Here is a 12,500-nt window from a genome sequence, read left to right on the forward strand (position 1 = left end):
CTGCAGCCTCATCTGAGTTCACACACAACTTAATAATGCACACACACACACACAAACACACTGTCGACCACTGCAGTCTGACAGTCAGTCAAAATAGCTCCCCTTCTCCCACCCCGCACACACTCTTGACGATGTGTAGCTGCTGGCCAAGGGGCCTTTACAAACCTTTGTGATATAATGATGGCCAATTACAGCCACTTAGAGGGCAATCAGTCAAGCTGAACTATTCAAGGGGCTGGCACATGGCTCTGGACAACAGCTGTAGACCACTGTCACCCTAATGTCAGTCACAGCGGAGAGTGTGAGAGCTAATCTGTGTGTGCGCGTGTGTGTGTGTGTGTGTGTGTGTGTGTGTGTGTGTGTACACACTGTGTTTAGCTAGTGAAGTCTGTTTTTGAAGATTTGTGTCTCCTGATTCACATTCAGCTTTCTTTCTCCCTCTACCTGTGTGTGTGTGTGTGTGTGTATACATGATGTTTTAGATGTTTGCCTTAGTAAAAAAACATATTGCAATATACACATCATTCACAAAAGAAGAATTCCCAGACTTAAGAGGAAAAAACGTGTTTCTTTAAAAAATTAACAGGGTTCTTTAGTACATACAACATAATGTAGTTTAACAGTGGGGGGAAGGGTGCTGGAGAGGGGGAGAGTTCACCTGAAATAGGAATTGGGTTCAAAATGGAAAAGCCTCAAGGAAAGCTTAATGCAAAGACACCCCCCAGCTTCTCCTGAAATTCAAGTTATTTCACCCCATGGCCAGAGCCATGTCCATAACAAAACAGCACAAAGTAATTCACTTATAAAAAAAGGCTCATATCTTATAGCATACTGTAAAATATTATGTAACAGTTGTCCATGCAGGCCGTAAAGTACTTCAAAACGGCATTGAAATGGAAACTAAAGCTAAAAGGGATTGCATGTGAACTAGATTGAAGAAAACACGTGCAAAAAGTTATGTCCTTAAGACATGTCGGTTAGTAACATTTTCAGGCAGCTGCAGTTGTTTGACTATGAAAGTCAAATTCACGGCTGAAGAAACTCTGGTGACGGCACTCTAAAAAGGCGGGAACGCTCATAAATAACAGTATTCGTGCGCTAGTGTTTCTATACATCTCTGAAGGCCCCATCACATTACAGGCGGCATGCGCTGCGCTCACCGCTAGGTTGCTCTTGGTCGAGGTAACGTTCTAACGATTGTTGTTGTGGGTACCGCTGGGTTCCGCGCAAAAGACCATTGACCTACAGCGCGCCGCGGTCAAAGTTCAACACATTTCAACTTTGACCGCGGTACGCGCAAGAGTGGCAAAGCGGCAAAAATGCCGCTATGCTGCTGAGCGCAGCGGCAGACCAATTCTTGCGCGCCCAAACCATTGAAAGTAATGGGTTTCATAGCGCATGTCGCGTGTCATGTGATGGGGCCTTGACACATTCATCACTCGTAGCGACAGCTGAAATCCTGTCAGGCCTATTAGCTCACATCTTCTCAAAAGTTAAAGACTAAATAAATTAAGTTAGTACATGTTCCTTGCTTGTGCTTTCATACTGGCCCACACAAAACAGGCAAAACGTTGACATACATCTCACTTATACTTCAAACAATTCATACCTACAACACACATACAAGGGAAATACGAAAAAATAACAGTGGGGAATAAAGGGTCGATTTGGAAGTTGAAGTATTTGGATCACTCAGTAATAACAGCAACAGCAAACACCTGGGTTGGTATGATGAAAGAATTCAGAGGAGCGGGCTGGTGGGCAGAAGGAAAAGCAGCACGCACGCGCACACACACACACACACACACACAATCTGTCTACACATTAACAGCTGGGATGGTCCCTGATCCAGGCAGGCAGGTCAGGTGAAATGGAGAGGCTGCCCTCGGTGTCCCCCCGTCCCTCTGAGGTAGCCCTGCCATCAGGGGGGTCTCCCAGTCGCTTGTCTCTCCGAGTCCCATATGCAGTGCCGAGAAGTGTGCGGTGGTGGTGGTGTGTGTGTGTGTGTGTGTGTGTGGACGCGTCGCCAGAGCTGCCCGCAAGAGTCTCCCGAAACAGAGGTACACACACGCAGCCGAGTGCGGTGCGGTGCGGTGGGGGGTCCTCCAGTGTCCTGCGATGCCTTCTCCAGCAGCGCTCACAGCTCGTCGCGGTCCCTGGTCAGGTCCTCCCCGTAGTTGGTGGCCTGGCTGCCCACAAACATGTTCCAGTTCTCCAGGATCTCCTGCTTGGTGAGCATCTGGTCCTGTACAGCAGAGCAACAGCAGCAGGAGGAGGAATGTCAGGATACAATTCCACTCCATTCAGAGTCAAACTAAATGCTGGTTATCTAAACATCACATCTATTTTGAGAAGTACACACTTTTAAAATGGGAAGAGTCTCTGGATCTATTTGATAAAAGTCATTCCTGCTAACATTTTGTTTAAATGCAATGCTGAGGTGTATGGTGGTGATTAGGGTAAATGGCAACTGCAGAGGGTAGAGCTCCACTTATTCATTGAAAATACAGTTCTACAATCCATAGTAAAATAATGTTCTGCTTGGGCCCTTTAAACCAGGATCTGATGGCAAAGTGGTTGTGAGCAGGCTGTGTATAAGGTACCTTGTCTGAGTCTGACTCGTATACCAGGTGTCTGGCTTCAGCCAGTGCGTGGTCGTAGTCCTGAGGGAGGATCCAGTGCTGAATCTCCTCCGTGTCCATCTTTCCGTCCTTGTTCAGATCGCGGAAGTCCGAGAACTGGTCTCGTTCGGTCCTGACCCAGTCAGGTTCAGGGCCTCCCTCCTCATGGGCAAACATGTCAGCTGAGAGAACACAGAAATGCCAGTTCAGGAGACACGAAGAGGACTAGAACGACATCATTTTAATGGGCTACAGCTAAACTATCATGGATGTTTAGAATTACACAAGGTGCCAGTCGTATGTTGTCACTGCACTAAAAGAATCAAGGAACACAAGACTGTATGGCAGACACCTCAATGGACTCGAACCGACGGAAAACAAAATATTTTCCGTCTTTCATCTACTTGTTACGGACAGAGAAAAACCACATGCGACCGATGTCCTGAGACAGGAGTGCCAGTGATCTAGATCACATGCTGCCTCATTTCGGCCTCAGGAGGCTTTTCCCAGGACCACAAACAAGCACATCTTTCATTCGGAAATTAGGCCATGAGGGCAGCACGTCCTGTGCCAAGCTCGCTCACAACTCCTCTTGCCACAAACCCACACCAAACACAGTGGAATATTTCACATTCTCCTGATCTGAAGTGAAACAAGTTGAAGACAACACACACACACACACACACACACGGATCGAGAGATGAGCTCACCGATATATTCGTCTTCGTCCACATAGCCATCCCCATTTTTATCGATGTCCTCCAGAGTTTCCTGTGGGTGGACAATGAAAGAGGGCAAATCAGAGAAAGGACAGAGTGAAGACTTCTTATTTCAACATTGCTTCATATACTTCAACCAGTATCACAGACATAGTTTAAACTTGCTATTTTTTTTCGGTTTCACTTAAGGCTATATGAAAAATGGTTGATCACTGCTGAAACCCAAAGAATGGCTTTAATTAATTCTACAGCGTGACTATGATAACAATTTGAAATCCTCCATGAAAGTCCCTTCTTTCCTACTTTTTAGAATACCCTTTTATCAACTGAATGTAAGGAAGTTAAAAGCAACATTTACATTCAGAGTTCTGTTTCTAGTGCAATGCGTAAATAATGTGAAAAACATAAACAATGTGCACTTCAGAACAGGTATTGCCGTCTTTGTGAGTGTCAAGACCTTGTGCATAAACTCTCATTCCTCACTTGCAGTTGCAATCCTGCCACCCACATTTCTGTTTCAAGAAGCGACACAAGAGTGAGGACGAGACCTTCTTCTTGACCCACTTCAAAAAATATATCCCTTCTTTTACATCAAGAGCATCCATTCATATTCCTGCATTTAGGACAGGGAAGCAAAATAGTTCATTTGAAGGACTTCAAAAGGAAAGATACACAGTATTCAAGGAGCTCTGGTACGTTTCAATGCTTCATTTTCATCTCTGGCCCTCTCCAAGATATCTGGCATGACCTCTCTTGAACTCTTGGCTGAAGTACACACACTCCATGTCACACAACTGAACCTAAAATAGGATTCTGATTAAAGAATGACCATCCACAGTTTGGTCAGAACTCGGAAATCCTTGGAGCAGGGGGACTGTGGAAAATTACCCAAAAAGGCACAGTGAAAAACCACAGCAAAATGAATAGTTCTGTGGCAAGCTAAATGAGGGGTTACCCACAACAGAACGTTTGGTGTTTTAGGTGCGATGCTTTGACTTACAAGGACCACTATCGCCTTCATGTGATCAAACTCCTCGGGGTGCAGGAAGGCAGTGAACTCGTCCCGTCCGGCCACCAGGTCACCGTCCACATCGGCTGCCTTAAACCTCCTCTCGTCTCGCGGCAGCATCTTCTTGAAGCTGAACTGGTCTTTATCATCCTCAAACTCCTCAGGGTTGGCTAAGGGGAAAGGGGTCGAGAAGACAAACAGTTACCAACAGCGCCCATGTTTTAACATGAAACATTCCCACAGGACTTGTGACGTGTGCACTTCCTCACCCAGGTAGTAGCCATACGTTGACTGTTTGTACTCCTCCCAGGAGATTTTGTTGTCTTTGTTCAGGTCGTAGTCGGACCACACTTTGGCCACATTTTCATAGACATAGCGCTTCTGGACCCTCTTGATCCAGGCATTGAGTTCATCTGTTGTAATGTATCCATTTCTATCGCTGTCAATTCGGTCAACTATTTTCCTGTCCAAAAAAAAATAGAGGAACCAAAGTTTTTAAATCAGAAGCACCATCATAACATATGGACAAATAGCATATAATAGGAAAGCAATAAACATGATTTTGATGACTGAAGCTAATACAAAATGGAGACAAAATGCTTTTACTGGAGCCTTTAAAAATAACTAAAACGTCACAAGCAACAGGTTTCATCATGACAGCAAAACCTATGTTCAGCCTCGATGCCACGTTGTGATGTTTGTTGGGCCCTCCCTCTTTAAAGCATTTCAGGAAAGGGAATTCTATGGGAGAAGCGCCAAGTTCTATGGATACGCCCATACAAGCCAACGTGGGTACTGGGTACTCGGGATGGGCGCAGAAACTTGATGAGGGCTATGGCAGATAGCAAACAAGATAGCATATGAACATTTGGTAACTTCCCCTGCTGAGCTACTAGACTCCCGACTTCCTTTAACCAAATGAGGCCTGCAAGCCAATTCAGTCACATTTGAATACAAAACACTGGTAGGAGCCATAATAAACTAGCTGCCTCGAACATTCATTCAAGCCACACCAGTAAGCCTGGCTATTGGACATGCCACGACACTGCGTCTTGATCCCGTTTATTTTTGGAGAAGACCTGCAGCTCCATTGAATGGGAAAAAGTTCCAACTAAAACACGTCATGTAGTAGGCTATTATAGGCTATAGCATGATATGGCTCAGACATGATAGCACCAACGCTACAACCAATAACTGTGTGAGAAATTAGCCAATTCACATAAGCTATTCCCACCCACTCAAGCCCATTGTTCGGAATTTGCAACTGAGAGTTCTGATAAACAGGAAATCCTTACCCTAATCTTTCCTTGCTCTCCTCTGGTGTCAGCTGGTCAAAAGTAGTGGCCTCCTCTTTGCCTAAGAAGGCCTCATGATCATACTGATAGCTCTGGTTATCCTCATGAGCTTGTCTGCTCAATTCGGGATCATGGTGGACGACCCTCTCTTTCCTTAAGGTAGGCTTCCCATGCACACAGTAAGTACACAGCAACAAAAAGCTAACGTAGCTGCACCCGTTCATTTGTAAACTAAGCGTGATTTCGTCTGGTTTACAACTAGCGGAAATATAATGCTACAAACTTCCACTACTACGCCGGCAAAACCGTTTCTTTGTTTCTACAACGGGACTCGATGCGATAGTAGGCGTGACTGCGAGAGCCAAAGAAACCCCTGTGACAAAGTAGCTGTGCATCTAGACACTGCGTGTCATTTAAAACAGCACTATCCCGTAGACGTTTCAAACATACCCGGTTGATTACAAGGCTACCTGACACCACGGGGCACAACCAAGTGCGGGTTGGTTGTAGTTTCTTGTACAACCATTCTAATTCAAGATAACAAACACGGTGTTTGAATCCTTCCATGTTATCGCCTCTTCCATTGGTCAATGAACTGTCTGTAATAGGAGATTCCCATGGACGCCACGTAGCAGGCTAGACGCAGAGTTGATGCCGCGCACGGTTCACGTTCTGTGCAGGGGTTGCCAGATAAGTGTGAAGCGCTACTAGGCTACCCTGCACCAACTCAGATGAGCTAGACTATTTTTTACTACAGTTACATTCTCAGCCCTCTGCAAGTATTAAAATGCCTCAGTTAATGAATTGTATTATTTATAGCCTAGTCCTTGCACTTGCAGTAGCCACTAGTTTATTAATAACAGAGCCAATAGAGGGTATATGAAAATAACAATGACTATCTGCATTCTCCAAGTTCTTATGTAACACAGTCCTTGTACTTGAAGTAGCCCATTAGTTTAGAAACAGCCGATAGAGGGTATATGAAAATAACAATGGCTATGGTGATATGCACTGCATTCTCCAAAATCTTATGTTTTGGATGCTCATTTTCACATTTTCAGCTCTCAGATGTAGGTACTTCTATACTCTTTGGTCCAGCTAAGGTTGAATTCTGGTCTTTCTGAGAATTTGATGGCCTGCTGATTAACATCACATATTCACATATCACATATTTATCGAGATGTCACCATTGCCAGCATTAAATCATTTACAACATCCGCAGAGTGGACTTTTATAGAGGTAACGTTCCTGTTGTGGTTAACAGTAGACACTCAGCAACATGGTGCCACCAACAAAAAGACAAACACACAAGGCCCATTGTATTGGTTGCAGTCAAACAAAGATAATACAAACATTCTTATATAAATTCCTCATTTATTAAACATATTTTCATAGGGTCTAATTATACAAGAGTAGACTTAATGTACCCAGAGTGCAACTTGCTGACACTGTCATCTTCTATCCTCTTTAGGATGCAGGAAAACATGCATTTTGTCATTAAGAATTAGCATAATAGGCTAATACAGGGGGCCCCTCCTGCATAAACTGAACTTTAGAGTTTCAGATTGAGCCCAAGGCTAGTGGCCTTTTATTTAATTAATGAATAGTTAATATATTTAAATTAGATTTACCCGGTCAATTTGAATCAGTGTGCCTATGGTGAGATCACAAATGCTTGTATAACATATGCCTGCATTCACTTCGTTCACTCATATATTCCCTCTAACAAATGTTGCTGGATTTGCAGGATATCCTCTCACAGAATTAACACTTTTGCATTTTGCTTCCCCAGCCTCTTCACAAAATCATGACTTCTACCCTAGTTTTCATTCAAATAAGTAGAACAATATCACTAGAATAATAATTTCAGCATCTTATTTGTGACATGAACATGATTTTGATCCTCCACAGAACTGATTTTAAACTCATTTTAGAACACAGTGTCTGTTTTGCTGTGAAATGAGTTTTTGAATGAATAATTGACACAGAAAAAAACATGAAGTTGATCCATGAAAAAAAAAAAACAAATCCATTGTACTGGTAAATGAGCCAGTTTATGTGCTTGAAACCCCACATAATTTCAGTAGAAGAAAACAGATTTTTAGAGACATGTTGTTTTCATCGGAGAATTAATCTCTGCTGGGAACGATGGAGGGAGGGTGGTTGTGAATATTCCAAAACACAAGTTACTGACTGAATCCAGGGACTGCTCAAATGACAGAACACAGTGACATTTCACAGGCACTCTGTGTATCCTCCAGCCTCTCTATTACTTTTGCCTCAAGGGAATTCCCTCACTTCAATAACAGCAGGCTACCTGCGGTCCAGCCCTCAATGTATCTTATGGTGGACCAATTCATTAAGCAATGGATTAATGCAACTTTAGTAACACCTTACTTAGAACCTGCTATTCACAAAGCATTATGAAGACATTTAGAAAGGTTTATAACAAATTCATTACAACAAAAGTCTGTAACTATATAAACAGGCATCACTACGTTCCTTAAGCCTTATAGCAGTGATGTGTGAGCCCCACACATATAGTTTCGACAGCTTGTATAGGGTCATGTCTCCATAAAGAACATCTGGTGAATAAACAGAATATGACATAAGACATTCTTGATATATGACAATGTAATTATCAAGAAGTAAAAGAAGCTTCATCTCACATTCTCATATTTCAAGCTTTAAGGGTTTTTAACATTGTAAGGCTTTATTAGTGCAATCATTAGTTACAGCAGACTTATGACTTAGACTGATGTTGCACTGTGTAACGTCAATCAGATCATGACCATTTTAGTCTTTGGCTAAAGAGCTAAAAAGGCTGAATATTGACACCAAAGGGCATAGATATCAATTCTTCCATTGTGTTGCTTTACATTAATTTATAATTCAGCAATAAGGCCTGTGTAGACACTATGTGTATATTCACTTGTCCCTCCAATGACAAAGTACAAATTACACATATTCTTGATGAAGCTATAAATCCACAGCTGTGGACAGTTTATTCTGTTTATAGTTGCTCCAAGTTAAATCTGTAAATCAGGGCTATACTTGCATACTTGTAAACTAGTTGCCCACATTCCGCATGTTCATCCATCAGCTTATGCTGGGCATTGAGCTGGGAGTAAACATGTTTGGCTTGGTAGCTGGCCGTGGTCCTGGCATGCCCATAGAGACTCCCGAGTGATGGCCGCTGTGAAGGAAAACATTATTATCATTGTTGTATGTGTGCTTGCAAGTTGCTGTAGACCTAAATTGACCCTTGACCGCCGACACCTAAAACTGCAGACACAGAATGTTCTTGTCTAGTTCATACCAAGAACAGTTCAGTGTGCAGATTTTAAGTTCAAAGAGGAACCAACTGCCAAAAGGTGTCTGGTAAACAACTGTTGTAACCACGCTGGTTGTATAACTGATGAGCCACACTCCGCTGAATAAAAAGACTTGCGCTGCGAGGAGAAAGTCAGAGACTGCTTTGCAGAGAGGAGAATTCTCCTTTCTGGGCACTCTCTCCTCTCGGCCAAGAGTAAACGTGCTACGTGTTGTGGTTCTTGTGTCTTACTATCGGGAAGATTTTCCTGACATTACTTGGTCCTTCGAAGCCGGATGCCAACATACCCAAGACTGGGACTGATCGTCGAAAGTTGAAGACTGTGTACACAGCCTGCGGTCTAGGACTGTGGAAGAAAGCCCTGTACGGTGAATTCCGTGCTGGCCAGCCGACGACGACCAGCCCCTGGACTGGATTGACGGCATCCGAACAACAGAGCAGAACCATAACAGCGTGAGTATAGGCCTAATAGTCTGGGACTATTTCTAAAAGGGAAAGATTGCATTAAGTTGCTGTTCTCTTATACAGCTGTTAAAGATAAACTTTCCGGAGGGCCTGAAGTCCCGCCATATAGTTTATCCAAAAAAGGGGGGCCTGAAGTTCCGCCTGAGCTGGGGGGCCTGAAGTTCCGCCTGAGCTATCAGCTGTTACAGATAAACTTTCCAGGGGGTTCGAGTCCCACCTGAGGTACAGGGGTTAGAGGCCACTTTAGTTTATCTAAAAAGGGGGTTAGAGTCCTGCCTTAGAAAAAGGGGGTTAGAGTCCCACCTTAAAAAAATAGGGGGTTAGAGGCCCGCCTGAGTTATCAGCTGTTGAAGATAAACTTTCCAGGGGGTTCGAGTCCCGTCTGAGGTAAAGGGGTTAGAGGCCACTTTAGTTTATCTAAAAAGGGGGTTAGAGGCCCACCTTAGAAAAAGGGGGTTAGAGTCCCACCTTAAAAAATAGGGGGTTAGAGGCCCGCCTGAGCTATCAAATAGGGGGTTAGAGGCCGCCTATATTGATAAAAAGGGGAAAGAAGGAGTGTGACTGAGAAATAAGGGGGTTAGAGGCCCGCCTTAGAAAAAGGGGGTTAGAGTCCCACCTTAAAAACAATAGGGGGTTAGAGGCCCGCCTGAGCTATCAAGTAGGGGGTTAGAGTCCGCCTATATTGATAAAAAAGGGAAAGAAATGTGTGTGAAGGGATTGTCTGTGAGTTAAAACGAACAATAGAGCCTGTGAGAGATAAAACACCCAGGGGAAGCCGGACTACGGTCTAGAAGCTTGCTTCCCAGGCTTGTTGTTTGCCCTAAGAGGACGACACAGAACAACCCCTTATTTGTAAACAATGGGGGTCACAGGCATTGGTCTCGTGTCTGCCCCACCAAAGATGAGAAAGAACAGAGATACGATAAGAGATCAGTATTGCCTAGTAAGTGGAGAAGGAGAAGAGCTAGAAATGTGTGAGGAATTTCTAGACTAGAGCTGATGTGTGTTTAAATGACAAACCAGAGAAAGTGATAGCCTCATATCCCCTGACAAATTAAGAATTGATTTGAGATGCAAACTTCTGCCTGGGCCAGACCCAGAATATGACAAACTAGTGCATAGATTAGAACCTACCAAAGTGACTCCAACTTATTTGTGTTGGTTGGACAGACAATTTTTTTTTTGTCTAGCAGTTCTGCCACAGCCCGCGCAGAGACTGATGTGTTGGGAACTGAAACCCCACATGCAGCTGTCCACTAACCCAAGTGTGAAACAGTCACGTTAAACTTGGTAACACAAATACAAGCAGCAATTTTGAGTCATGGGCAGAGCCATGTCTCAACAGGAGGGATGTGTGCACTAATAGACAAACATTATACCACGTATGGATGTACAAACTACTCACAAAGTTTTTTTCACCAGTGCATCATTTGTATTAAACACAATTCACATGCGAGACCAAAAAGAGGACAATTAATTAAAAACACTGTTTTCAAAAGAATGTGTAGACACGAATACTGCTCCCTCTCTTTCTGTCTCTCCACAGGATCCTAAAGTGAACGAGACTGTGTGTTCATCAAAGTCATAAAGAAAAAGTGCAGGGCTGACCCGTGTTGGGAAGGGCCCCACCAAGTCATCCTATCTACACCCACTGCAGTGAAGGTGGAGGGCCGGACCGCTTGGACGCACCCCTCTCACTGTTCGGGACCTTCCAGCTGCGGAGTCAACCGCTGAGGAGGGGAAGTCCGACTTCAAAGGGGATTAGAGGTTTAGAATCTAATCGTCTCAACGTTGGTGAAAATGTTGGATCCTCTAAAGCTTAGTGACAATGCCTGGAGGTAACGGACTTTTAGTGTTGAGGTTGGTCCTTGGAGTGGCTATCACCCTCACCTTGCTGAGACTTTGGTTACAAGGACTGAACGGAGACTTTTCCTGAAAAGGAGCAAATTTAGCATGTGTCCCTACATCTTGTAGAAGTTTAGATTATTTGAGGACTAGCTCTCATTGCATATAGCCCATCAAAATTTAGATGTAAATTTATCCTCTTGCTTGTGTAAACAAGTGCCGCTGCTATGGCAGGGTAATGGAAGATTTTTTTCCTTTAACGGTTTTCTCCTCAAAATAAAATCAATCATGACTGTGAGGTTTTCCGTTAAGGTTTTCGCTTCCATCAAAAGGTTTGAAACTTGTTATTCAAGTTGGTAACAATTACTACATGCTTTGATTTTATGTGTGAGGTTGGAATAAGGGTGTGTTTGGTCTGAAGACAATATATGCATGTACATGTCCACTGCTTGAATAAGGTACAATGATAAACAGGAGGGAAATGTGAAGGAAAACATTATTATCATTGTTGTATGTGTGCTTGCAAGTTGCTGTAGACCTAAATTGACCCTTGACCGCCGACACCTAAAACTGCAGACACAGAATGTTCTTGTCTAGTTCATACCAAGAACAGTTCAGTGTGCAGATTTTAAGTTCAAAGAGGAACCAACTGCCAAAAGGTGTCTGGTAAACAACTGTTGTAACCACGCTGGTTGTATAACTGATGAGCCACACTCCGCTGAATAAAAAGACTTGCGCTGCGAGGAGAAAGTCAGAGACTGCTTTGCAGAGAGGAGAATTCTCCTTTCTGGGCACTCTCTCCTCTCGGCCAAGAGTAAACGTGCTACGTGTTGTGGTTCTTGTGTCTTACTATCGGGAAGATTTTCCTGACAGCCGCCAACCATCCCTATGCGCTCTTTACAAATTTTGTGTAGAGAACATCATTATTGTTAGGATGTTCATGAAGGCAGAAAGACAATGTGAAAGAAATTCCTTTAGCAGGATTTACAGATTTCCTCTTCTGCAAAGACAATGGTATGACAAAAAAAACATGCTTGATCAAGAGAATAATGGTAATATTACTAATATTGAGTAATTATGGTTATGGAACTTCACCAATACATATACAAATGTATACACATCATGTAATTAGCTATAGAAAAACAGCCCCCCATGTAGATATGACTGAACAAAACATTCTGGTTGCACGAAACATTTCATTAACAGCAATAC

The 12,500-nt window shown here is 43.4% G+C and overlaps 1 protein-coding gene across 1 annotated transcript; it reads right to left on the bottom strand.

Annotated features, from left to right (window-relative positions):
* Positions 1-548: 548 nt before the first annotated feature.
* rcn1 (reticulocalbin 1, EF-hand calcium binding domain) lies at positions 549-6,097 on the bottom strand. The gene is made up of 6 exons (XM_062548889.1): positions 5,645-6,097; positions 4,619-4,812; positions 4,341-4,519; positions 3,332-3,392; positions 2,604-2,803; positions 549-2,245 (listed from the first exon to the last, which is right to left on the bottom strand). The coding sequence occupies exons 1-6, from the start codon at positions 5,866-5,868 to the stop codon at positions 2,138-2,140; spliced, it is 966 nt and encodes a 321-aa protein (XP_062404873.1). The 5' UTR covers positions 5,869-6,097; the 3' UTR covers positions 549-2,137.
* Positions 6,098-12,500: the final 6,403 nt, after the last annotated feature.

This window comes from Sardina pilchardus, chromosome 11 (assembly GCF_963854185.1).
Source record: "Sardina pilchardus chromosome 11, fSarPil1.1, whole genome shotgun sequence".
Taxonomy (NCBI): Eukaryota; Metazoa; Chordata; class Actinopteri; order Clupeiformes; family Clupeidae; genus Sardina; species Sardina pilchardus.